Below are 26,913 nucleotides of genomic sequence, written 5' to 3' on the forward strand. Positions count from 1 at the left end.
GGTTACTTCACACATTTCTATATCATTGGAATAGCTGAATGACAACTGAAGAGTTTTCTTTGTTGCATTATACAAAATGTCAAGATAACAATTAGAATATCTTGTATGTTTTCTTAGATGTTTCAATTACAGAAATGCAACCAGCAGATACTGGCAAACTCTTGCTTTTTAATTTAAAAATAGAATCTCATAATTTCCATGTAAGTTACTTCACAGAAAATAAATTGTATTGTGTTTTGAGAAGACCAAGACTGCCAGGATTACTTAAGAAGAGAAATTAACTGGGAAGTGGAAAAGCCAAGAAAGCAATTTTTATTTTTTACAATGCACTGCAACATTTTCAGAAAGATATACAGATATGCTACGTGGACGAGGCCAATATGGCATGCATGTATATTTTGCAGCATCTAGATAAAGAACTGGCTGAATGGCCGAGCCCAGAGAGTGGTAGTAAATGGAGTTAAATCCAGCTGGCAGCTGGTCATGAGTGGTGTTGCCCAGGGCTCTGTTTTGGGTCTGGCCTTGTTTAACATCTTTATCAATTATCTGGACAAGGGTATTGAGTGCTCCCTCAGTAAGTTTGCAGATGACACCAAGTTGGGCTGGAGTGTCAATCTGCTTGAGGGTAGGAAGGCTCTGCAGAGGGATCTGGACAGGCTGGATCAATGGGCCGAGGCCAACTGTGTGAGGTTCAACAAGGCCAAATGCCGGGTCCTGCACTTCAGTCACAACCCCATGCAATGCCACAGGCTTGAGGAAGAGTGGCTGGAAAGCTGCCCAGTGGAAAAGGATCTTGGGATGTTGATTGACAGCCGGCTGAGTATGAGGCAGCAGTGTGCCCAGGTGACTGAGAAGGCCAATGGAATCCTAGCTTGTATCAGAAATAGTGTGGCCAGCAGGAGTAGGGAGGCGATCGTGCCCCTGTACTCGGCACTGGTGAGGCTGCACCTGGAGTACTGTGTTCAGTTTTGGGCCCCTCACTACAGGAAGGACATTGAGGTGCTGGCGCGTGTCCAGAGAAGGGCAACGAGGCTGGTGTGGGGTCTAGAGAACAAGTCTTATAAGGAGCAGCTGAGGGAGCTGAGGCTGTTTAGTCTGGAGAAGAGGAGGCTGAGGGGGGACCTTCTTGCTCTCTACAACTACCTGAAAGGAGGTTGTAGTAGGATGGGTGTTGGTCTCTTCTCCCAGGTAACTAGCGATAGGATGAGAGGCAGTGGCCTCAAGTTGCGTCAGGGGAGGTTTAGATTGGATATTAGGAAAAATTTCTTTACTGAAAGAGTGGTCAGACATTGGCATAGGCTGCCCAGGAAGGTGGTTGAGTCAGCATCCCTGGAGGTGTTTAAAAAAAGTGTAGATATGGCACTTCGGGACATGGTTTAGCAGGCATGGTGGTGTTGGGTGGATGGTTGTACTTGATGATCTTAGAGGTCTTTTCCAACCTATGATTCTATGATCTGATTTTTTTCCCCCCCTGAAATTGTGTTCAAAGACAAAAGTGTGATAGGGGAAGAAGTGGACAGTAGCTGAACTGAGTTTATGTCACTGAGTCAGTTTAATGTGGGTGCTGCTGTAACTCTATCAGGACGCTTCCAATGTTGCAAAGAGGATACAAGAAAATCACCCAAGTACTGCCAGTCTCCCATAACTTTTATCTGAATTCCTGGCCGTATAGTCAGATTCTCACATACCTTCCAAAAATGTGTTTTTAATAATCTTGACACGGAAGCGCACAACTGAAAGCCAGCAAGCTGCGTCTAATCCTCAAAGGCAAGTAACCTGCTCTGCAGCCCACCCTTGGCCTGCTTTGGAGGGTTCTGGAGGAAAGGACTGTGCAAATACACTGTGTGAATGACTTGGGCACCAGCAGCCCAAACCCAGCTGCCCAGTTTCGGAGACACTCTTCAGTATTAACTGGAGCCCTACAAATCTATACTGACACTGAATTCCAGTATGAATTAAATGTAGATTAAAATGTAATAATAACTTGTAAAAATAAGTCTCCACGCAAAAACAAGACAGAAAAATTAATCCAGTTCAAAGACATTTAATGGAACTCGGGGACTGAGGTACATTCTACACTTCTAAACAAAGTATGGATGGAAATGACTACTGGAGTTGGATTTGGGACTAACTAGTGAATAAGTAAGAATATTCTGATACACCAGCACTTCTTTCTAGAGCTTTTAGAGAGAAAGACATGGAGCCTTAAAAAGTGGACTAAATTCTACTTCATAATTCCTTAGCAAAAGGCTGTCTTAACAGAACAGATTTTTTTCTCCACCACTGAACATGAATCACCAGATACCCAGAACAATGCTGAGAGCAGCCAGCCATCAACACTGAATCAGCAAAATCACACTGTGAAACATGGGGATTTCTATTCTGTCTAGTCCTATTTTCTTTTCCCTATCTCATTTCTCCTATCCTCTATCTCTCTTTGCCCATCCTGATTATACTGCCTCTTGCAAAGACTTGAAGAAAGGAAGTGGGCCTTTCCAAGAATATGTGATGGAAAAAATCTATTTGGTCAAATAAATATCTTTCCAAAACAACGAAGCGTGACAAGGTCTAGAGCAATAGCCATATGGCTGACTTTCAGCTCCAAGCATCCTGAATGGGAGGCACGTTCCACTTTAAACATGCAATCTCCTAACAACATCAGAAGAATAAGTTTCTTTACCTCTTCACTACTTTGTATTTCTCCTCATACTGTCTTCTCAACTGCAGGAAAGGTAAGCACATTCTCACATACAACATCACATTTATCAATTCAGAAATTAGCAGAAGGAAAAAATCTTCCTAAAAAAGTATCAACTAACAAAATAAGAGAGCCTGATGACCTCTTTCTAGCAAAACCACTGATTTATTATTATTTGTCTTTAAAAATCATTCAACTTTCATACAAGAAGGTGCTTGCTTTGTTGCTGATTTTCATATATATAACTTCAACAATAAATTTCCAGACTTCCACATAACCCTTTTTTACATGTTAACCACAGGTTTAAAAGTATGACAAAGTGGTTATAGGACCAAGCATTAAATACTCTGCATCAGCAAATTAGCACCATAACCTGCCTGCGCTCATTTTTCTCCTATAATTAACAAAACAAAAAGCCCTTTAGTCATGCTCACGTCTTCCACATTTCAGAAGGCATCAGGACCCAGGCAGAGTGGTGGGGTACAGAGCTGACTCCAGCCACACACCACAGCTGGTATCCTCCACCGTACTCTCTTTCCACTCCTTCTTGAGCTACCTGATGAATTGCACATCTAAGGAAGCCTTATGTATGGCATACAGTGAAAACAACTGCCTGACCTTCACTATGTCTAGATGACTGCCTCATGTAAAGAGTAAAAGATATTCCAACCGATATCTTGGCATTGTAATCCAGGAATTTAGCAAAAATCCCCAGACTTCAGAGGTCTACTGAAGCAGGAGCCATCAGTGACCAGGGTTTGGAGAAGTACTTGTTGAGAAGAAAACTTCCGAAGGATTTTAAATCTCTACTTGTTTGAGAAAGACTGACCTGTTTGATATATCAGCAGATACATGAAGAAACTAATGGCACTTAGTAGCTAATGGCATAAGTATTGTGTAAAAGCCAGTGGTTTTACTGAGTGTAATGAAAACTGAAGTTCCTAATCTGATACATAGCCCAGCAGTACCTATTAAACCTGAAGAAATACATTTATGGCAGAACTCAGAGGGTTGTCATCAGCGGCGCTGAGTCTAGTTGGAGGCTGGTAACAAGTGGTGTCCCCCAGGGGTCAGTACTGGGCCCAGTCTTGTTTAACTTCTTCATCAACGACCTGGATGAAGAGTTAGAATGTACCCTCAGCAAGTTTGCTGATGATACAAAACTGGGAGGTGTGGTAGATACACCAGAAGGCTGTGCTGCCATTCAGCGTGACCTGGATAGGCTGGAAAGCTGGGCAGAGAGGAACCTGATGAGGTTCAACAAAGGCAAATGCAGGGTCCTGCACCTGGGGAGGAACAACCTCATGCACCAGTACAGGCTTGGGGTGGACCTGCTGGAGAGCAGTTCTGCGGAGAGGGACCTGGGCGTCCTGGTGGACGACAGGTTAACCATGAGCCAGCAGTGTGCCCTGGCTGCCAAGAAAGACAATGGGATCCTGGGGTGCATCAAGAAGAGTGTGGCCAGCAGGACGAGGGAGGTTCTCCTTCCCCTCTACACTGCCCTGGTGAGGCCTCATCTGGAGTACTGTGTCCAGTTCTGGGCTCCCCACTTCAAGAAAGATGAAGAGCTACTGGAGAGAGTCCAGCGGAGGGCTATGAGGATGGTGAGGGGACTGGAACATCTCCCCTACGAGGAGAGGTTGAGGGAGCTGAGCTTGTTCAGCCTGAAGAAGAGAAGGCTGCGAGGGGACCTAGTAAATGCCTACAAATATCTGAAGGGTGGGTGTCAGGAGGATGGGGCCAGGCTCTTTTCAGTGGTGCCCAGTGACAGGACAAGGGGCAATGGGCACAAACTGAAGCACAGGAAGTTCCGTCTGAACATGAGGAAGAACTTCTTTACTCTGAGGGTGACGGAGCACTGGAACAGGCTGCCCAGGGAGGTTGTGGAGTCTCCTTCTCTGGAGATATTCAAGACCCGCCTGGACAAGGTCCTGTGCAGCCTGCTGTAGGTGACCCTGCTTCGGCAGGGGGGTTGGACTAGATGACCCACAGAGGTCCCTTCCAACCCCTACTATTCTGTGATTCTGTGATTCTGTGATTTACCAAGATGGAAGAAACAATTGCAACACCATTCCATTCTGAAACCATTAATAGTCATAGATTGTCTCTAGTTTTACAACATGATGCTACCAGTTTTTCTTTTTTAAAAAAATAGATATATATATGGGGTAACTATTAATAAAACCATAAAGAAGAAGTTTATTTGAATGATCAAAGTTTAAGGTTTTATGACACCCAGCTGTCAATTGTATGTGGAAGAAAATTTCATAGTGGGTACAAAAGGCAGCAATGGAGATTTGGGATAATCACATAAGAAATAAATGGCCTCCTTCTGATTTGGTAGAAGGAAATCCTAGTATTTAAGTGAAAAGACACACTATCCATTTTTGGAGTTTCGGTTTGGAAGGGCATTTCAAAGTGGAGAAGCCACTGACTGCCCAGTGGGAGCATTTCAGGAGCTGATGGAGCCCGTGGAGTCTCCAAGGCAAACACTGCGGGAGAGTTTTTCAGAGGGAACTTCTGACCTGTAATGGTCTATAGCTCATAGAAGTAGTGAATGTGGGGTGCTGAGTTGTTTGTTTTTTGTTTATAAAAAAAACTCCTCCTGTAATATCAAAAAGGAGTAAGCAGTGTGGAGTTTTTTGGGCAGAGTCCTTTCCAACAGAGGGGCACCTAGATGTCACAGCAAATGGTAACCCAGCTTGATTGTTACGTACAACTGAGGAAACAGGTATTTGTTTTTCATTATGCCCAAGTGATTCCTGCATGTTATTTCTATCTCTATAGAAAGCAAAGAAAACTATTTTCAGAGGAAAATTACACCATTCCATTGGTTTGTTTGATTTCCTAGAGCAAAGAATCCAGAGAAGGCAGAAGTACATATGTCCCCTAAAAATTACAGAGTAAATTTAAAAAAGAAGCATCCAAAAATTCTCTTTCAGTGTGAAGAAATTGGGAATCCCAAACTATGAAGGGGTGATTTGGAAACTGTGTTTCCTACCACAAGTAAAGAAACGTCTTACAAAATTATATTCAAAAGCCAGAATCTGGAAGAAGTCCATGGGTATTCAATTCAGTTTCAAACTGGGTATCCAGTTTCAGAACAACTGTGTTGTATGAAAAAGCAGCATCTTCCAGATTGATATGGGATTCTCTAATTGTTGTAATGACTCTGCATTTAAATTTAATATACTTACCACATCCCAGTGACACTTTTATTCCTTCAGGTATTTGAATACCCTTAGCTACTTTTGCATTAAGATTTATCAATTAAATCAGTTTGACGTGTTCAGGTCATATATCAAATATGACAAGGAGGCAATGTCACAGATTTCTGAGAAAAGCCCTCTGTGGGAGATCAAATAATCAGAATAATTGAATTAGAGATGGGGACTTTTCATGAGACTCAGCTCTAAAACTGAAACAATATCTAAAGGGTGATAATGAAGTACAATTAAGGATTTTGCCTTGAAGTGCATCACTGTCTTTGGATCTAGAGTCCTCCAGTCCACATATCCCAGTGCAGATCTAATTATGGGTACAACAGAGATGAAGAACAAAAATCCACATATAAAAATACCTTTCAACAGCTAATAGCAGTTGCTAATTGACATGCATAGTTCATCACAGAATCATAGTATGGTTTGGGTTGGAAAGGATGTTATAGATCATCTAGTTCCAAGCCCCCTGCCATGGGCAGGGACACCTTCCACTAGACCAGGTTGCTCAAAGCCCCATCCAACCTGGCCTTGAACACTTCCAGGAAGGGGGCAGCCACAGCTTCTTGGGCAGCTTGGTCCAGTGCCTCACCACCCTCACAGTAAAGAATTTCTTCCTTACATCTAGTCTAAATATACCCTCTTTTAGTTTAAAGCCATTACCCCTTGTGCTGTCACTACATGCCCTCGTAAAAAGTCCCTCTCTGGCTTTCTTGCAGGCCTCCCTCAGTTACTGAAAGGACGCTATGAGGTCTTCCTACAGCCTTCTATTCCTGTGGGCTGAACAGCCCCATCTCTCTCAGTCTTTCATCCTAGGAGAGGTGTTCCACCCCTCTGATTATTTTTGTGGCCCTCCTCTGGACCTGCTCCAACAGGTCCATGTCTTTCTTGTGCTTAGGGCTCCAGAGCTGGATGCGAGGCTCCAGGTGGGGTCTCACCAGAATGGAGCAGAGGGGCAGAATCCCCTCCTTCGACCTGCTGGCCATGCTTCATTTGATGCAGCCCAGGACACGATTGGCTTTCTGGGCTGTGAGCGCACACTGCTGGGTCATGTTGAGCTTCTCATTAACCAGCACCCCCAAGTCCGTGTCCTCAGGGCTGCTCTCAATCCATTCTCTGCCCAGCCTGTATTTGTGCTTGGGATTGTCCCAATCCATGTGCAGGACGTTGCGTTTGGCCTTGTTGAACCTCATGAGTTTCGCACAGGCCCACTCTCAAGCCTGTCAAGATCCCTCTGGATGGCATCCCATCCAGCCAGCGTGTTGACTGGACCACACAGCTTGGTGTCATCGGCAAACTTGGTGAGGGTGCACTCGATCCTGCTGTCCATTTCACTGACAAAGATGTTAAACTGTGCCGGTCCCAATACTGACACCTGAGGAGCACCACTCGTCACTGGTCTCCCCTTGGACATCGAGCCACTGACTGCAACTCTTTGAGTGTGACCATCCAGCCAATTCCTTACCCACCGAGTAGTCCATCCATCAAATCCATGTCTCTCCAATTTAGAGACAAGGGTGTCATGTGGGACAATGTCAAACACTTTGCTCAAGTCCAGGTAGATGTCATCAGTTGCTCTTTCCTTATCCAGCAGTGCAGTAACCCTGTTGTAAAAGGCCACCAAATTTGTGAGGCACGATTTGCCCTTAGTGAAGCCGTGTTGACTGTCACCAATCATCACCTTAAATCCCTGTGCACTGTTTCCAGGAGGATCTGCTCCATGATCTTGCCGGGCACGGTGGAGAGAGGTGACTGGCCTATAGTTCTCTGGGTCTTCCTTTTTACCCTTTTTAAAAATGGGGGTTGTGGTTCCCCTTTTCTAATCGCTGGGAACTTCACCGGACTGCCATGACCTCTCATATATGATGGATAGTGGCTTAGCAACTCCATGCACCAGTTCCCTCAGGAGCTGTGGGTGCACTTCATCAGGTCCCATCGACTTGTACACCTTCAGGTTCCTTAGATGGTCTCAAACCTGATCTCCTACAGTAGGCAGTTCTTCATTCTCCTTTCCCTGCCTTTGCCATCTGCAACTTGGGTGGTGTGGCTGGAGCACTTCCTGGTGAAGACTGGCAGAAATGTTGTTGAGTACCTCAGCGTTCTCCATATCCTGGGTAACCTGGTCTCCCACTTCCTTCTGGAGAGGGCCCGCATTTTCCCTAGCCTTCCTTTTATCACTGACATACCTATAGAAGCTTTTCTTGTTGGCCTTGACATCTCTAGCCAGATTTAATTCTATCGGGGCTTTAGCTTTCTTAATGTGATCCCTGGCTGCTTGGACAATTTCTCTGTATTCCTCCCAGGCTACCCGTCCTTGCTTCCACCCTCTGTAGGCTTCCTTTTTGTGCTTGAGTTTGTCCAAGAGCTTGTTGATCCATGCAGGCCTCCTGGTGTTTTTGCCTGACTTCCTCTTTGTTGGGATGCATCACTTGTGATCTTGGAGGAGGTGATCCTTGAATATTAACCAGCTTTCTTGGCCCCCTCTTCCCTCCAGGGCTTTATCCCATGGTACTCTACCAAGCAGGTACCTGAAGAGGAGAAATTTTGGTTTCTTGAATTCCAGGGTAGTGAGCTTGCTGTGTGCCCTCCTCACTGCCATAAGGATCTTGAACTCCACCATTTCATTGTGAGTAGGATAAGCATGATTAGCAATTGAATTATATAATTCATGGCAAAACATACTCTATCATATTTTACAGGTTCTAACAGTATTTTCTCTATAGCCCTTTTTGATTTCATCCTTCCTCAGTTCAACAGGATTTTCTACAAAGAAAACCCCTGCATTTATGTTCTGTCTTGATTTTCTGTCCTTTGCAAAGCTCTTCACTCCATGCTTAAGTAGTCACAGAAAATGCACAACTGTAACTAGGTGTTCTATACCCATTTAAAAATTCTGGGAACTCTTCCAAGTATTTATCTACAAATATAAATTATATTTACAGAAAATGAATGTTACTTGATAATTTATGGGTATCTGTAATATATAGGGAGGCTAGTACGTATGAAAAGGGAGAGACAAAAATACCTGCAGTTTGTGGGAAAATTCAGTATTCAAAAATATTGAAGTGTGCTGGGTCTCTGAAAAGCTTAGTTAGGGATGTATATTTATGCATCTGTATATATGTATGTGTATGTAATGATGTATAAATAGAATGCAATTTTACAAAAAAATATCTTTTCACCAGTCCATGACCATCACCATAATCAATTATAGGATCAGCAAAAGGTTCATTAAAAGGACAGAAATACAGATGACAAGATCGTTCCACGCTGTAAAAGTCCCACAACACTTTTTAAAGGTACAAAGTGTAAAAACAAAATATAATTAAGGACTAACTGATACTCTGATGAGGATCATGTTTTTCTTTTTGTGGTTTTGATTTTTTTAAGAATAAACACCCTACATAACAATAAAGCAACACACACGTCTTTATATAGTTCTAGGTATTTACAATGTACCCATATTTGGCCACGTAATCTCTCACATGGTGAAATGCTAGCAGCATAGTTGGAGTACATATTTCACAATTACATTGAACCAACATTGTTGCATCCATCAACGTGTATTATAATACATTTACTGAGCACAGAGTTCATAAACATTTACAGAACACTCTTGTTCAACAAAAGCCAACACCAACAAAAAAAAATCCCATTTAATTTCAGTAGAAGCCAACGCTTTACTTTAGCAACAACACTGCAGGTAGCAGGAACTGTTACTACCTCACAAATTTTGCCTTTAACTACAGCTTGTGCCACAGAGGGGCACATTCATTTGCTAAAAATCAAACACAGTTTATGGAATGTCTGATCCAATGTAACATAAAATAAACCCACTGTAATAACTAACTTGTACACAGTTACTGTACACAGGAAAAGCTCTGGATAGTGCCAGAGGAAAGTTGATGAAAGGGTCTTTATAAAGACCCATACTTTCCTTGAATAAGCAATCGTATGCTAATGTACAGAAAAAAATAGGCACAGTACGGTGTGTTACAAAATCAATCATTTGAATTTAGAGAACATATTTTTACATTACTACACTGCTAATCTTTCACTGACACAATTTTCCCCTCTGGAGATCGGGGATAAAAAATATTAATTACTTGTACTGTAGTTGTTGACATGGAGGAATTATTTATCTGTAGGGAAACATTTTGATGGTATGATAATTTAATAAATTATAAGAACATTTTCACTGAGAGCAATGGTACATTCAGGATGACTAATACAAACCCTGAAATGTGCAACTGGGTCATGTAACCCCTGCAATGTCCCACTAAAGTGTATAGTAGATATAATATGAAGACTGGCCCAAGTTAATATTCCAGAGCATCTCACCCCAAATTTTGATAGAAAGGCTAGAACCGAATCTGAACTTTGTGTCTATGCAGATCTTTCTCATTTATTCGTAAACACTTCATTACTTTAGGACTTCATTCCTTATGATTCTTGTCACCATTAACTTTATTTGCTCATGGCCTTTCCTGAGGCTTCATGTTTTTTCCCACCACAAGGAGCCAGGTCACCAGCTCCGTTCCAGCCACCTCCTGGAGGGGTGGCAGCCCCTCGCTTATGCACTCACCCGGTTAATGCTGCAGAGCTCCTGCCAATCTAACCCAGAAGTCAGACAGCCACATGCAGTTCAACCCTGCCATAGAAGCATCCTCACCACAAACCCAAAGCCCCAGCAAACCTCAGCTAACAGCCAGAGTCGCAGCTCATTGTAACTAGGCCAGTACAGCCCAGTCCCAGAAGCCACAGATGCCAGAGAGGTTGACTCCAGCTCCCAGTACCGTAGCAGATGTGGTTCTGCTGGACCAAAAGATAGCAACTGGAGATAACTTATGTTTCCAAACACCTGATGTTGAGTAGTGTTTGTAAAGCTATTTAAAGGTAAAAAGTGCTATGAAAGTGCAAAGTGTTCTTAATAGTTTTATAGAAATATTAAAAAATTATTTAAAAAAATCTTTCTTCTTTCGGAGATGCCAAATATGTCACTGTTTATAATAATTTCATAACATATACATAAATGCATAGGGCATCAACATATATTTTTCTCTTGTTCTGCACTGTTCCATCAGTAAAGGAGATTATTGCAAAAAAGACTTTCCTTGTGTTGTAAAGTAGATACACTATGCCCACTATGCTTTACAGTCAGTTCTGATTCGTACCACTGTCACCATTGCATAAAATTTTACAATTTCCTTTAGAGGCATTGGGAAATGGAGAAATTCAGAGGTATCTGCTAACCATCACCATTTTTTACAGATGACAGTGGCTTGCAGGATGGAATTGAGATTGGGACTGGCTTCTTCATATACAAAATACACCATCTATCTCCTCCACTATGAGCCCTCCAAAAAAGTCATCCTTAAAATGGAAATTTTCTCAGTATTACATTCTCCTATAATATGTGTGTTCATTTGGAGTATTATGAATCTCCCTAACCATTTAATATTGGGGATGACAGTATTTCCCCCTTTAAACAGTCTTTGTTTCATTCCAACAGCAGATGGTAAAGTCTCAAAACAGAAGTAGTACGAGCTCCATTGCTTGGTACATTGAAATCTAAATAGACAATACACTAATAAGGAACTATAGGAAGAAACAGTTTGCACTACAGAGAGATAGACTGGATGACCTGACCTGATGACTGGATGACCACCCCACCCTAATTTCTAGTAGTTTATCCTTTACTCTACATATTCTCAGGCTGAAAGAAAGGACAGAAAACCCCAAACAGAATAACGTTAATGCAGATCTACTGCATAATCAAAAACACCCTGTGTTGCTCACAGCAGCCACTGACTTCTTTATCCCAGGCACACTAGTTTCATGCAAAATTTTACTTTTCTGTAGATTTTTTTTAACCCCTAGACATATAAAGCAACAGCTTTGAAATGACAGAATTACAGTCAATTTACTAGGTTACGTCAATATCTATTTCGCCCCTTACCCCTTATATAAGAGCAATTACGGCAGTCTGGTATTGCCCTGCCAGTATAGTTTCTCTTCCACTTTTTTCTTTTTCCACTGGCAGAAAAGTAGCATCTTAAAAGTTTTCCTGAAAGTTTTGTTACAGAGGGCATAACAAATGGGGTTAACAGTGCTGTTCACATAGCATAGCCAATATCCAAGGTGCCACAGTGTCAGGGGAATGCAGTCAGAGCAGAATGTGGAGATCAAAACCATGATATTGTAGGGAGTCCATGTGATGATAAAAGCCAAGAGAATGGCACTTAAAGTCTGTGCTGCTTTGCGTTCCTTTATAAGAACCATCCGTTTCCTTTTGGTGATTTGGTTATTTATATTTGGATCCATGCTTTTGATGGAAGGATCCTTTGGCAGAGCAGCAGAACAAGGACTTATTTTTACTTTGCGGCAACCATTGTTGGCTTCCTGCATACCATCAGCCTTAACCACCAACCGGAATTTATAGGCCATGCATTTTTTACTCTTTTCTACATGGCCTTTGGCAGGTGACAAAAAGTATTTCTGGTTCTCAAAATCATTTTCTTCAGGTTGGTCTTTGACAACAACATCTGTACTCTCATTAAACTCTTCTGCCTTACCTTTAGACGGACTTTTGTAAGTTACTTGGAAAACTGAATCAGCGGCAAGTTTGTCCTCCTCTTCTGAAGATGCATAGCTGCTGCAGGTGGTTAACTGGTCAGCCTTAGCCCAGTCGTTACAAGTACTTCCTGCCTGAGAGGCTTTCACCGTAGCTGACGTGCTTCGACTAGATGAAGACCAGGAAGCCTGACACCTCTCTCTTTTGACTAAGTTTTGTTGCTTGCAACTGAAGCAAGACTTCAGGAGAGCTTTCTGAGGCTTTATCATCTGAAACTCTGCCACAGACTCTGAACCCTGCAGTTCAGCAAGATCCTTGGTACGTTTCTCCGTCTCTTTATAGATGCGGCAATACAGAATGGTCATCACAGACACTGGAATGTAAAAAGCAGCAATTGCGGTACCAAAGGTGATAATGGGCTCATATAAAAACTGTATCTGGCACTCTTCAGGTGGTACTGTTCGTTCACCCACAAAATACTGCCAGCACAAGATTACAGGTGCCCATAGCACGAAGGAAATTAGCCAAGCCAGACCAATCATGATGCCAGCTCTTCTGGGCGTCCGTTTGGCCCTGTAAGTTAAAGGCCTTGTGATGGAAAAGTATCTGTCAAAACTGATGACTAGGAGGTTCATCACTGAGGCATTGCTAGCTACATAGTCCAGTGCTAGCCACAGGTCACAGGCAAGGCTTCCAAGAGACCAATGGCCTATGAGTATATAGGACGTGTAAAGGTTCATAGAAAATATTCCGATGATGAGATCTGCACAGGCAAGGCTGAGCAAGTAATAATTGTTGACAGTTTTGAGCTGACTGTTAACCTTGAAGGATATCATTACAAGAATATTTCCCACTATGGTTATTAAGCTTACAATTGCAGTTACAGTGGCAATAGTAATGACTTCCCAGAGGCTATGCCCTTCTAACTGCTTATGGTTGATGGATGAACTGTTTACAACAGTAGAATTGCTGAATAAATTTACTTCCATTCTTGTTCTTGGTGTATTGTCATCAGGGTTTTAGCACTGTTGCATATTGCTTTCTGTACTTGAAAATATTCTTTTGGAGACAGCTGTAAAGATGAAAGGAAAACACAGAAAAAGAAAGCAGCTCATTAAACAGCACAGACTTCCATTAGAGTTACCATAAAACACTTGTAAAACATGCTATCAAATTATTTGTGCCTTCTTTTTGCATTTTGATTTCTACCATTGTGAACGTAACTAAAACACACAAATGTACATTCTAGGACAATCTACTCTGGCATTTTATGACATTTCTAAATGCAGTCAAAACAACTATTGTTTCTTGAGACAGTCAATCACACCAGCTCTTATATTTTGAATACCTTAGGATACACTCTACATATTCTTAAAGACAGGCATTTGAAGTTTTGCAGTGCAATAAGATAGTGAGTTGCTGTGTTGTTTCCTACAGTACTATGCAGACAACATGTCAAGATTTCAGAAACTGTCTCTGGAAAATTTAGAGAAGTCACCAACAACAGAAAGAGAGTAAGAGGAAACTGAGGATGCATGGGGAGTTAGGAACCATGCTGGCATGGTGTCAGCGGGAAACAATCAGGTGTTAGAAGTGCTTGGGGCAGTTGAGGGGGAATCTTTGAGTTACGGAAGCAGGCAAGGCCAAGAAGACAGTTTTGAAAAAATAAGTTAGGTAGGAAAGACTTTTCTCTGTTGGGAGATCTGGAGACAGAGGAGACTGGTTGGGTGAGGCACAGAAGGGCAGTTTGGGTGAGCGATTGGTAGGGCTGAGGATAGAAAGGAGCAAACTGAAGAGGAAGCGACAATGGATAACCACAGTGACAAACAGTACAACAAAAACTATTTAATACTTGCATAAGCAGCAAAAAGTGGAAATGGCACCACTGTCACTCTATTAATGCATGCACGCCTCTGATGTCCATCCCCTCCTACATTGTTCACTACTGTTTTCTTGCCCCAGTGAATGCATGCCTGAATTAGGCAATTTGGTTCTTTAAAAGATACCTGCTAGTTTTTGAGTCATTCCATCACATCAGATGCTGCTAATCACTTGCTTGATGCCTAATCTTGCTAGACTGTGTAATCTTGTAATAGTCAAATAGTAGTTAGTTTTTTTAAGCCAGGAATGAAAGATAAATTATTAAGTTTGTTTATTAAGCATCTAGCCAGCATACAACCCATAAGATGATCCCTTTTTTTCAAAGCAGATGCAGGTTCAGCTAATATTATCACATAAATCACCTATTAAAGTCCAACTCTAAGACTTTTGGATTCTCTCAGCATCAGATCACTACTATATGATCCTCCCTATCCATCCACACCACTTATTTGTGTTTTCACCTTTCATGCTAACTCTCAGAACATTATTTTCTTTGGTCTTGGCAAGTGTCTTTTCTTAATTGCAAGCTTTCACAGCCTATCCTTTCCCACATGTCATCATCTATCTTTTGTACCAAGTAGTTGTGTCCTGTCTCTCATCAGTTGAATACATCAGTATTTTATAGTCACTTGCTGAATTTTCAGAAAAGCATCTTATTTTCTTTCATTGTCCTCTTGTTTGCTTTCATTGTTTCCTTCACTTTTGTCCCAGGTCTCCTAAATATCCACAGAAGTGTCTCATCTTTCTTCTTCAAACCCTCTCTAACGATTATCTCTCATTGTGATGAAATTTGATAATGGTAAGTTTCCTGTTGTATTGAGACCACTGTCTATCATACTACCCAAAATGTTCTCCTCCATCTGTGTGTGTCTGTCGTCTCCTGTCTTATATTGAGATGTTTGTGCATCTGTATTCCATTTATACACAACGTATATTGAACCTAACTCAACAGGATTCTAGTTCATGTATAGGCCTTGCAGCCTAGTAATAATGATAACAACGTATGCATGTTGACCATCTGTACGCTTGGCTCTCTACAGCCTCCAGAGCCAGTCTAGCAGCCAAGAATAGCTAAAGTGCCACAGCAGTCCTAACGAGCCCCATGCCAGGACAGAAATTTCATCCTGGTTCTGCATTCTGCAAAGGCTTCCCCCAGGTCGGAGCTGTCCTGATGACTGGGCACGCTGGCTTTACAAATCTTTACACAGCCTTGAAGTGTAGGAATTCATTTAATGTGAAACAAAGGTTTGTGGAGCAGTTGCATGGCTGTGACAGCTGAGGTGTGAGAGATGAAGCTGTGTGTCTCTGCTACCTCACACGGCTTATGTTTCTTTCAGTGGACAGGCAGCACTGTTGTGCCGCACGTCAACAGCTCTGTGTGATTAAATTTTTAAGTGTGGCAGTGTGGTGGTGGGTTTAGAGTGGCAATATTAGGAGGCAGCAAGGGCCAGCTGCTCTGCGAGGCAAGGTGAGCCACAGGTGGAGCACGATACCAAGGCAGGGGGAGCAGAAACCTCACCAAGAAGCAGCAGGATGTGGAGCAGCATGTTTGGTTCATGATCAGGCCCAGAGACAGTGATCACCATCAGACATAGTCCAGTGATCGCACAGCAAGTCTGTAGTGATGAGGCAGGTCTGAGACCAAGCCAGGAAGCCCAGCCAGCAGATCTGAGTCAAGACCAAGGAAGCAGGAGACCAGGTGTAGATGTAGCTGCTGCCCAGCTGCGATGTAGCACAGGTGAGGCCCAGCAGTACAGCCTCAGCTTAAAAGCAGTTCCCAAGTGAAAGGAGAGGGAGGCCCTTGCTTCTAGCTTTCTTCACAACAGGTCTTATCAGCAGAGTAGGTGACCTTGGAAGCAGACAGCTAAACTCTAACACAACCAACAGTGCTCCTGCACTCCAGAACTTGACAGCTAGTATACCTGAAACATGTGAGTTTTTTACAAGTTGCAACATCTCAGCACAGGCTAGAGATGGTCTTAAAAAGGCACCAGTTATGAATATCAGGTAAACAGACAAACCTCTACTAACTTCTTTGCCTAACACCTGGGGTTGGGCAGCTGCTTAGGATGATTATAGGAGCTTGTTTGAACTTCCTGCCTTGTTTTTTGCCAGAAGATTACATTTTTCTGAGAAGAGGGGAGACTAGGTATTACCTAGATGCTGTGGCCTGTAATCTTTTGTCTTTTGCCAAAGGTAACAAGTGTGTTCCCCTCATAGGTCGCTTACCCTCCCTAACACAAGGATTTGGGAGGAAAGACTGCTAAAGCTGCCCCATGAGGATTGCAGACTTCAGAGTAACAGGAGGAGCAGAAATTGTTGTTCTGACACAACTGTTCTTGGTTTGAAATGACATGGGTGGAAGGAACACTGGTAATGTGGTATAGAAACCATAATTAATTTCTAAATAAAAATCATTGTCATTGTCATCATGCAAAGCCTTCCCTCCTTAATGGGCTGTGATGCCTATAAAAACTGATGGTAGCTAAACTGCTAGTATGCAAAGATCTCATTCTCCTCTTCATGCCCTATCATCTTTTGTCTCATAGGTCTGTGCTAACACTTTGCAGTGTTGCCTTTTGTTCTCTATTTGTGTATCACTCAAGGCAATAGTGCCTGTGAGTGGGACTTCTGTGTGCTATGGTAACATAATTTATGTTAATTATCTATCATAAGAGATGATAATAATAGGGAGATCAAAATTAAATTACAAAATCAAAATGCACATGTGTAGTATGACTTTGCTATCTGTCTCATAATTATTGATGCATGAACTTCATGCTTGTGAGTTGTAATGATATTTTCTATTTGTTGCCAAATATTAGTGATATTTTTTCAATCTAGCTGTATTAATTAATGTGAGTTGTTAAATTTGTACATATAGTCAGCTTACAGTTATCTGTAGGCAGATTGTTCGTGTCACAGATTAATTGCACCACAGATGCAGTCACAGCTTGAATTCGATGGGTTTTATTAGCTCTAGCTCAGCACTGAGTCTGCCAGACCTGTGCTGGCTGCACAAGGAATCGTTTAGATATCTTGGCAACGTGCTTGCCAGGGCTGCTCCCTGTTACTTGATTTATTTCCTTGGGTTGCGCTGGAGTCATGCTAAGCTAATTTACTGATCCGCTGCACGCTATGCCCTAGAACTAAGCAGCTCTTACCACAGTGCAGAGACACTACAGCCCATGGTTTCACAGTATGGGAGGTCTGGTCACACTTTGCTGTAAGGACTACCAGGTTTACAAACCCTTCAAAACCAGATAAATGTTTCAATGGGTGTTGTCAAATGACAGCCTGCATGCTTAAGAGCGATCGGACAAACCTGCTGTCAGGGAACCAGTGAACTTCCCTGCGGACAGCATGGGTGCCCGCCTAGTTCAAGCAGAGAAGGCCAAACCAGCCTAGCTCTACGGCACAAAGCTGCTCAGTGTCCCTGCTCTGTCTCCTCAGAGCAAGAGGCTCCTCAAGAGGCTGCAGTCACCTCATGCGCTTCACGTAGCGCAGGCCTGTGTGCAATGCCCTGTCACCCGGGGCTTGGCTGCTATTTCCCTCATTTGCTCCAGAAAGCTAACTTTGGGTTCTGCACCTGGGTCACAACAACCCCATGCAACTCTACAGGCTTGGGGAAGAGTAGCCCACTGGAAAAGGATCTTGGGGTGCTGGTCAACAGCCGGCTGAGCATGAGCCAGCAGTGTGCCCAGGTGACTAAGAAGGCCAATGGCATCCTGGCTTGTATCAGGAATAGTGTGGCCAGCAGGAGTGGGGAGGGGATCGTGCCCCTGTACTCGGCACTGGTGAGGCTGCACCTGGAGTACTGTGTTCAGCTTTGGGCCCCTCACTACAAGAAGGACATTTAGTTGCTGGAGCATGTCCAGAGAAGGGCAACGAGGCTGGTGAGGGGTCTAGAGAACAAGTCTTATGAGGAGCAGCTGAGGATGTTAAGTCTGGAGAAGAGGAGGCTGAGGGGGGACCTTATCACTCCCTACAACTACCTGAAAGGAGGCTGTAGTGAGGTGGGTGTTGGTCTCTTCTTCCAGGTAACTAGCAATAGGATGAGAGTAAATGGCCTCAAGTTGCGTCAGGGGAGGTTTAGATTGGATATTAGGAAAAATTTCTGCACTGAAAGAGTTGTAAAGTATTGGAACAGGCTGCCCAGGACAGTGGTGGAGTCCCCATCCCTGCAGGTATTTAAGAGATGTGTAGATGTGGCGCTTAGGGACATGGTTTAGTGGTGGACTTTGCAGTGGTAGGTTTATGGTTGGACTCAATGAGGTCTTTTCCAACATAAACAATTCTACTGTTCATATAGCTTTAGCTAAGTGTGTTGCTTTCTAAACATTAAATGCATTTTTGTTTGTTTGAAGTACATGTGAAAAGGTATTTGTTCTCCACTCCTTGCTCGCCGAGATCTGCAGAGGGTACTCGGCCAAACGCTCCCCAGGCGCCCGCCAGGGGCTCGCCGCAGGCGGAGCGGGACAGACGGCGGCTCCTCGCCATCGGGGAGGCCGGGCCGCCGCGCCGCAGGCAGGGGGAGCTCCTGAGGCCACTGGCGCCGCCATTTCCCTCTCTCGCCCTCGGCGGGCGGCCTCTTTCCGGGAGTAGGCGGGGACCGGCGCGGCGCAGGCAGGCCCGGCCACGGGCGGCGCGGGAGAAGGGCGCGGCCCGGCCATGCAGCCTGAGCGGGGCAGCAGCCGGCCCCGCAGGGAAGGTGGCCGGCACGGCCGGCGGCGGCCACCCGGCGGCGCGGAGAGAGCGGCCGAGGCGGCGACAGATGACAGCGGCGGGGACGGCGGCGGCCGCGGAGGAGGCGGCGGCCGGGGAAGAGGCGGCGCTCACGGGCACCGAGGAGGCGGGGGCCGGGGCAGGCGAGAGCCTCGAGGTCGCGGGGCAGGGCCGCCGCCCCCTGCCCACCCCCCCCGGCGGGTAAGCAGGAGCAGAGCCCGCCCTCCGCGGCAGCGGGCGCGAGGCGGCGCCGAGCGCGGAGGGGCCCGGGGCGGCCGCCGGGGTGGGGCACAGCCCTCCCCTCCCCTCCCTTCCCGAGGCGGAGCCCGGCTGACAGGCGCGCCTGGCCAGGGAGCTGGAGCTGGGGGCGGGAACGGGACGGGACATGATATGGTGGGGGGTGCCGGGGTTGCCAGGCGGCCGCCCTCTGCCCTTGTCGCCCTCCCAGGTCTAGTGGAAACGTAGAAGGGTATTTGCTGGTCGAAATATATTTATAATTCTGTGCTGAAAAATACAAGTCTCGTTGGAAAAATGCTTCTGAAGAATCGATCTCTGTTTGCAAGTAGAGAGGAAGAATTGCTGAATGTTGTTGGCACAGTTGGTCAGAAGCTGAAAGGAGTGTGTGTTTTGCCCAGCCTGGGGTACTAGCAGTGAAGACACGGTACCATAGCTCATCTTACAGAACTGGGGTCTGTGGTTCACTGGAACGCGTATTTGTCGTTAATGCAAGTTGATGGGTGTGCTTTGACCTATTGTAAAGTGTTTTAGAAGATTAACAGTAGCACAGGCGTGCCTAAGCATACCACAACCACACCTTCAGTTTCCTGTGGAGGTGTTAAAATGCTTCTGCAACCCAACGTCGTATGAGATCAACACTGTCCCTTTAAAAACCGTTTCCATTTATAAATGCTATGACAGTACTACATTCAGATTATCTTGCTTCCGTTCATGTTGTTGCAACATAGAAATCATGGGTGTCACTGAATTGGCAAAAAGATTACAATGACGACCTAATACTGATTGGTATTGGCAGCACTGGGAGTCCTAATGTAGATGAACCAGCTGCTACCCCATTTTCAGCATCACATTGATTAGATTTGCTTTGACTTTTACGATACCGTGGCTTCAACTGGACCCAGCTAGTGTTTTATCCATATTAGAACTCCCATGGTTGCTAGTGGATTGAAAAAATGTAAAATACTCATCCTTTTTGTCATTGTATCTAGATACATTTTAGCACTTGTGCTTTGGGAGATAAAAGGTGCAGCTGGATTGGTACGTTACCCAGGGCATTGGTCAGTAATTTCACTTGTGAGCAACATAAATTGCTGGGTTCATACTGATGTGTGCAGATGGGTTTGTGTTCTGGATGTGACACAATAGTGCTGCCTCATAAGCCACAGAGCCATAGGGGGGAAATTCAGCACCTGTATTACCTGAGGAAACTTCTGTCCTGGACTGATTTTTTTTTTTCTTTTCAAGTCATTCAGCCATGTCTTACAAAGTTGAAATACATTTATATCTGTTCTCTCTCTGGTACTGTTGACCCAGCAGAACCCACTTCATAATTTAAAAGGTGCACTCAGGAGGGGAATCATGGTATATGTGTAGGTTTTTGCCTGGGCTGTTATTTGAAGTACTTGAGGAAGCAGTTAAAAACTTTTCTTTTAGGGCAGCTCACAATATGCTTTGTCTGATCACTGTATTATTGACTTTGATATGCTCTTAGTCTAGCACAGTGAGTGACTTTATTTTTGGCTAAGGCTGGTTGGGTTGGGTCTTTAAAAATGAAGTGATAGCTAAGATTTTCCCAGAACCCTACTAAAGAGTTTTTAAGTGTAGCACTTCTCCTGCCCTGGAGGCTTTTGATATTGAGGGCTGGATGGTCTCTTAGCACACCTGCCACAAATTTTGTGTTTAGCAGGGTGGAGGGACTGGCTTCCAGCAATCCAGCCATCCTGGTAGCAGCTTTGCCAGCCTGCAGCTGCTGCTGTCTAGCCTTACCTCGGAGTCAATCTCATAATTTACCACTTCTGAAACGGGGAGGACCTCCTTCTTCCTCTTCTTCCATCTGTGGGGTCAGACAAGCTCCCTTGTACTGTCTTTGATTTGTGCTATACCATGTTTTCTGAATGGATTCAGCTCTTACCTGGCAGGAAATTATCCCCTTCTATTCCCAGTTCCTCGGTATTCTCTCTGTTCAGTGAAGTGACTTGTTTTATACAAGTGCACCAGCTCAGGGAGAGGGTGCTTGGCCCAGGGTAGGGGGTTTGTGTGAGAGGAGACCCTGCTGTCTCGCAGCAACAGGGGTCTTCTCACGTGGTCGTGTGTAAATTGCAAACCTGGAGAGCTTGGTGATAATACAGGGAATGCGAGTGGTCTTACCACATCACTTTCCTTACTGTGTGCTGGGAAGCTGGAGTCTGCTCTGAAAATCTCCTTTCTTTTTTTCAAATAGGCCTTCAAATTCCCTGGAGAATGGAGGCTAAGAGCATTGTAATTTTGTAATATGTAGGATTTCCAAGGGCAATTCTAGCCCTTTTGCTTTCTAGGGTAAAAATTATGGAGGATTACACTCTGCATTTCCATACTGCTGGTGTCAGCTTGGCGTTCTGGAGGAATCTTCCTACTAGATTGGGATCATTCTAGCATTGTATAATCAGGATTTAGATGACCTGGTATTATTTCCTGAAAAGAACTTTTAAGTCTAGGTTCTTCTATAGTTTTAAAGCTATGCTAAATTTATATTTTTATTTGTTTATACCCCATTTGTTTATGAAACTGTTGTTGCTAATCTTGATATTTAAGTAATTCTTTATGGCTGGAGCTTTAGTTGTTGCCTGAGAAGTTTATTCTTTTTTATGCCTTCAATTATGAAAAGCTTTATGACAAAATCTACATCAAATTGTATTAAAGTAACTGGATTTGGATTTCTTGAGCCTGCTACGGACAGAACAGTAAAATGCAAGTGAAATTATAGGTGAGTGGATTCAGTAAAGTGTAATAAGAGTGTTGATAAAACTAAACTTCATTTAAAAACTCTTGGGAAAGCTTAGCAATTTTTACAGTGAAGTAGAAATTGACATTAAATTGCATAATATTTTGGCAGCAATGTTTCTTAGTCAATTGCGTTCATTTAAAACCACTACTCATCTTCAAATTTTGTGGTTTGGATGCTTTAATTTAATGGTTCCTAAGCTTGTGTTTGAAGCTATGGGAGGATGTTATTTCTGACCTGTACCACAGGGAGAATAAAGTGTAGTGATGGCATGTTCAGTTCTCAGTGTTTTGTGGACCCGTGAAGGCTGGACACCACTTTACATGTTTTACATTGCTGTAACGTACTGTAATTCTTTGGTTTTAGTAATGGATGACCAGCTGTGCTACTTGCAAAGCCTGTCAAGACCCAGTACTTGCTGAGTCAATTCTCCCCTCTTCTGCTGGCTGCTAATGTAGAAGGAGATCAGGATGCTATTTGTTTGTCAGTAATTCGCTTACTCATACCCTGCATGGTAGATCCAGCTGTGGATCAGAGTCTTAAAGATGAAAGCTTTCATGGTTTCTGTCAGCTCTTGAGGAGATAGCTCTCTGGGGAACTCCCCAACTCTGCTCTTGAAGTAAGATGCTGCCTCTCTCAAACACAGCATTGGTTTAGAAACCGTGAGGAAAAAATGGTTCATATTCCTTGAAAAGAGGAAAAAGGATCTTGCACTTGCTAGGTCTTTTTGTAACTCGTGTGCATGATGATTTAGCTGGCTTGATTACTGAAGATTTTGTGTCCTCCCTTCAAAAATGAATCCGAGTCTAGTTATGACCAGCTCGTTTACCAAATGGCACGCTTCTTTGTAGATCTGTCATCTTGAATAACTTTCCATTGTTTCTGTCTGCTTTAACTCATCTATTCTATGTTAAATAAACAGAACACATTTGCAGTTATTAATTTTTAGTAAAATAATGTGGAATTGTAATGCTTAAAGTAAAAGATCTGATCGACATTGGCTCAATATTACCTCACTTGTATTCTAACTCCTCTAACTTGCTTTTAAATTGCTTTCTCTGTGACATATCAAAACAAAAACAACTGTCTGAAATTGTGGATGTGATACTGGGTTTTATTTTGGTGGTCCTTGAACACATAATTTTGTGGGTGGCTTAAGGAGGCTTTATTTTGTCCTTTATGTTTATTACATGTGCAATTTATGAAGTGATCTTTTAATTTTTCTTTTCAGTGATACGCTGAGCGTGCATGTGGTGCAATGCAATTACTTCAGTGCAGTTGGAATTGGCAGGTCTGTGTCCATGTTCCTTTTCTGGCTTTGGGCATTGGTTGCAGTGAACATTTTCTTGTTGAAGAATGGCAGTGAACTGCCTGATTTTAGTGCGGTCTTTCTTATGTATAGTTAGTTTCAAGATGACATCACATTTATTTAGAGTTTATTATATCTTCATTCTTGTGGTCCATGCACATGTAGAACTTGCCTAAGAAAACATCTAATGCTGTCAGCATCAGATAATTTTTTCCTAATTAGTATGAGCAAGTTCTTCACAGTTTAAGCAGCAATCTGTTCACAGGCACGGTAACAAAAGCTTGGATTTTTCAAATACAGTTACATTTCATTTCCTTTAGAACACTGTAACAGACCTTGTGCAGATAGGAGAAGAACAGATTTCTGAATCTTGAACACAATAAATCTTTTGATGTTTTATGTTAATGTTCTCAAAAGCAACTGGGAAAAAACATTTAGATTTATGTACATCAATTTGTGAGCTCTACTTAATTACTAATGAAGTGCGAAGAGCTTCCCATTTCAGGAGTTTCTCTACTGTGAGGAGGTGTGAAGAGGCACTAACTGATTATGAATGAAGTGTGGATTCTTTTATTTTGAGTGTATTGATTTAGATTAAGCCTCTTGAAAAGTGTGTGAGCAAGTGGTTGGAAACTTCTTTAGGGTTGGTTCAGTGTCAAACTGGTGTGTGTTAAATGGGATTCTGCAAGGCTTCGTTCTGTATCTGCTCATATTCAGTGTTTCTATTAATAATTCTGATGAAGGAGTAAAATATACAGTGTTAAAATTTGCAGGGAGTGCTGAACTGGAACGGTAGGCAGGAGGGTGGAGCACAGAACACAGTCTCAACAAATGGGAGAAACAGTCTGCAGAAAGGGGTAATTCAAGGTCAAATATAACACAACTACATTTATGAAGGAAAAATCTGAAGAGGTGTGTGACTGGTTAAGCTGCAATTTTATAGAAAGGAACTGGCAGTTTAATGGATTAGAAAGTATCAATTAGCAACGCAATCACACTGAAGAACTGGTTCTACTTCTGCAAGATTTGGACCATGTGGGGAAAGTTCAGAGGGAAGGAGTGATGAAAGATGTGAAGTCTAGAAGATATGACCTAGGACGAAAAGTTGAAGGACCTAGTTCACTTTTTTTTTTTTTTTTTTTTTTGGCTGGCAACGAGGACACTTGGGGGAAGCCTGGATAGCAATGTTCCATTACATAGGAAGTTTGCTGCAAACAGATCCATCTTAGGCAGAATGAGAAGAAAAACATTATAAGAAGGAGGAGGTTTCATTTGAGCATTGAGAATAAAAATTGTGACTGAAAGGGTAGATAGATTGTGTAATGCACAGTGTAGGAAGTATATGAAGATCAGTACAGAAAAATATTGTCAGAGGTTTTAAGAGTATGGCGAATGTGTCTGAGCCTACTCAGTAGAGCTGCTGTGTAACCACTTGTCACAGCCCTGTTCTTTTTCTTTTATTTCTTCAAGGCTGTCTTTGCAATGGAAAAAAAAATGGATGCTTTTTATCCAGCCAAAGTTAAATTAGTCTTTCTGAGTTTCTACATGAAAGAGAAACCTGTTTTTCACAGTGCTGGGGACTGCAATGTTTCATAATAATTGCTAATGCTAAATAACCCTGCCGCAGTATGTCATCACTACTATAGTTGCTATATGCAACTATGTCAATGGTATTACAGTAAGAATCATCAAAATTAAGAAAGGATGAACTTTGATAAAACCAAGCAAAGTGTAGCGGCAATGGACCTAGACCTGGCAGCAGCAACTGGCACCCAGCTGCTTCCTCGAGATTGACATTTTCAGCCTGCAGACTGTGGGCATAGTCTGTGCCAGGTACACCAGCCGCCAGCTCCGGATGCAGCATGTGACCATCCAACCCCACACGTCGTTTCTCCTGCCTGAGAGACTGTTGTAACAAATGGACCCCAACATCATGGATTAAATGAACTCAATGGACATTTTAGAAGGATGAGTCATAGACCAAGGGAAGGATATGTGTATGTGTATATATATATAAAGATAGAAAAAGTGGTGGTAGTGAATTGGAAAGTATGGACCCTAGGCATGATATAGATAGTGTGGAATAAGGGATGAATAATGTCCTGGGTTCAGCTGGGATAGGGTTAATTTTCACAAGAAGCTGGTTGGGCTGACCCAAACCAGCCAATGGAATGGGATATTCTATACCGTGTGATGTCATGCTCAGTAGTTAAGTGGAGCAGCTGGCTGAAGCATGGGATTTTGCCACTCAGGAGCGAGCTGAGCATCGAGCGATAAGAACGTTACATGCTGTATATTCCTTTTATCAGTATTACTGTTGTTATTTTCTTCTCCCTTTGCTGTTCTGTTAAACTGGTTTTGTCCCAACCCATGAGTTTTTCCTTTTCCTTCTGATTCTCCTCCTCATCCCACTGGGTGGGAAAAGAATGAGAGCGACTGCGTGGTTCTTTGTTGGCAACTGTGGCTAAACCATGACACTGACTCTTTTTTTTTTTGGTAACTTCCTTGGAAAGAGCTTGGGTATTTTATAGTTTGGATGGCTGTGCATATCTGTCCTCACCTACTTAAATGCTTTTGTTCCTCTTTTTTTCCCTCAGGTCCCTGGGGTAGTAATTTGGTAACTTTGAAACAGGTTGTTGAAAATTTGCCAGCTTAAACAAATAACTTTCAGCTCCGTATTTTGTTAATTGTATGAAACACCACTTTCAATCATTACGTTATTTAGATCTAATTATCCTATAAAACGGAGTGGATTTTATTCAGAGCAAATGTAAAATGATAATACTTTGAATACTGGAGAAGCTCTCCCAAGAACTTTCTATCATATTTAACTAAACATTTTGGACTTTAGGGAAGAAATAAAACTATGGATTTCAGAATCCATCCATCCATCCTTCCACCCTCCTTATAATGCATTTTGGCAATGAGACCATGCTGGCAGCGCCCAGTCAGTGGGGCAGGCAGCCGAGCTGGTGGCGTGGGCAGCTCCCTCCCTGTGCTGCGGTGTGGCACAGCCACGCATCCTGGGGCACAGAACGTGCCGGAATTAAAGGATGAAGGATAAGGATGTGTGCGCATCATGGGGTGGGAACTTTTTGCTCAGCTCAGGGTGATGTTTTCATGAATGTGCAGCAGAACATATAAAAATCACACACACGTATGAATTAGTGCAGCTTGCTACTGGGTGTTTGTTCCAAACACAACTCTGAAGGGAAGCGATTTGTGGGAAGGGAACAGTTAGTAATTCTGAGCTAAAAATCTTGTTATCCTCCTAGGATGAGTAGTTGTTCCCAGAGAACACCATACAGGGTTTTTTTGTGGGTACGTTGAGTGAGAGATAGTAGGTATTTGTGCTGAAGAATAAACAAATTTGTAGAAATGATGAAATTTGAATGAAAAATTATTCCATACTGCTTCTGTCTTCCTCACAAAAGTAACTGGGTAGTTTCAGGAGCCCTGTTACAGGTTTCCAGCCAGTCTAATGGTGCCGCACAGCCTTTTGTAGCTATC

General features: G+C 43.2%; 2 protein-coding genes across 4 annotated transcripts in view; one reads left to right on the plus strand and one right to left on the minus strand.

The window, feature by feature from the left end:
* Positions 1-26,913, minus strand: part of CHRM5 (cholinergic receptor muscarinic 5) — a 116,301-nt gene that overhangs the window by 45,249 nt on the left and 44,139 nt on the right. For 2 of the 3 annotated variants that reach the window (XM_075426098.1, XM_075426097.1), the window contains exon 3: positions 7,125-13,562. In XM_075426098.1, the coding sequence (XP_075282213.1) occupies positions 11,893-13,479 (1,587 nt within the window). In that variant the 5' untranslated portion in view covers positions 13,480-13,562 and the 3' untranslated portion in view covers positions 7,125-11,892. Of the gene's footprint in view, positions 1-7,124; positions 13,563-26,913 lie in introns of those variants that run through there. The other variant, XM_075426099.1, reaches the window with a different exon arrangement.
* AVEN (apoptosis and caspase activation inhibitor) overlaps positions 18,971-26,913 on the plus strand; it is a 117,755-nt gene continuing 109,812 nt past the window's right edge. The window contains exon 1 of the mRNA XM_075426100.1: positions 18,971-19,297. Coding sequence (XP_075282215.1) covers positions 19,043-19,297 — 255 coding nt within the window. The 5' untranslated portion in view covers positions 18,971-19,042. The remainder of the gene's footprint in view (positions 19,298-26,913) is intronic.

The sequence above is a fragment of the Opisthocomus hoazin genome, chromosome 7 (genome assembly GCF_030867145.1).
Source record: "Opisthocomus hoazin isolate bOpiHoa1 chromosome 7, bOpiHoa1.hap1, whole genome shotgun sequence".
In the NCBI taxonomy this organism is placed as follows: Eukaryota; Metazoa; Chordata; class Aves; order Opisthocomiformes; family Opisthocomidae; genus Opisthocomus; species Opisthocomus hoazin.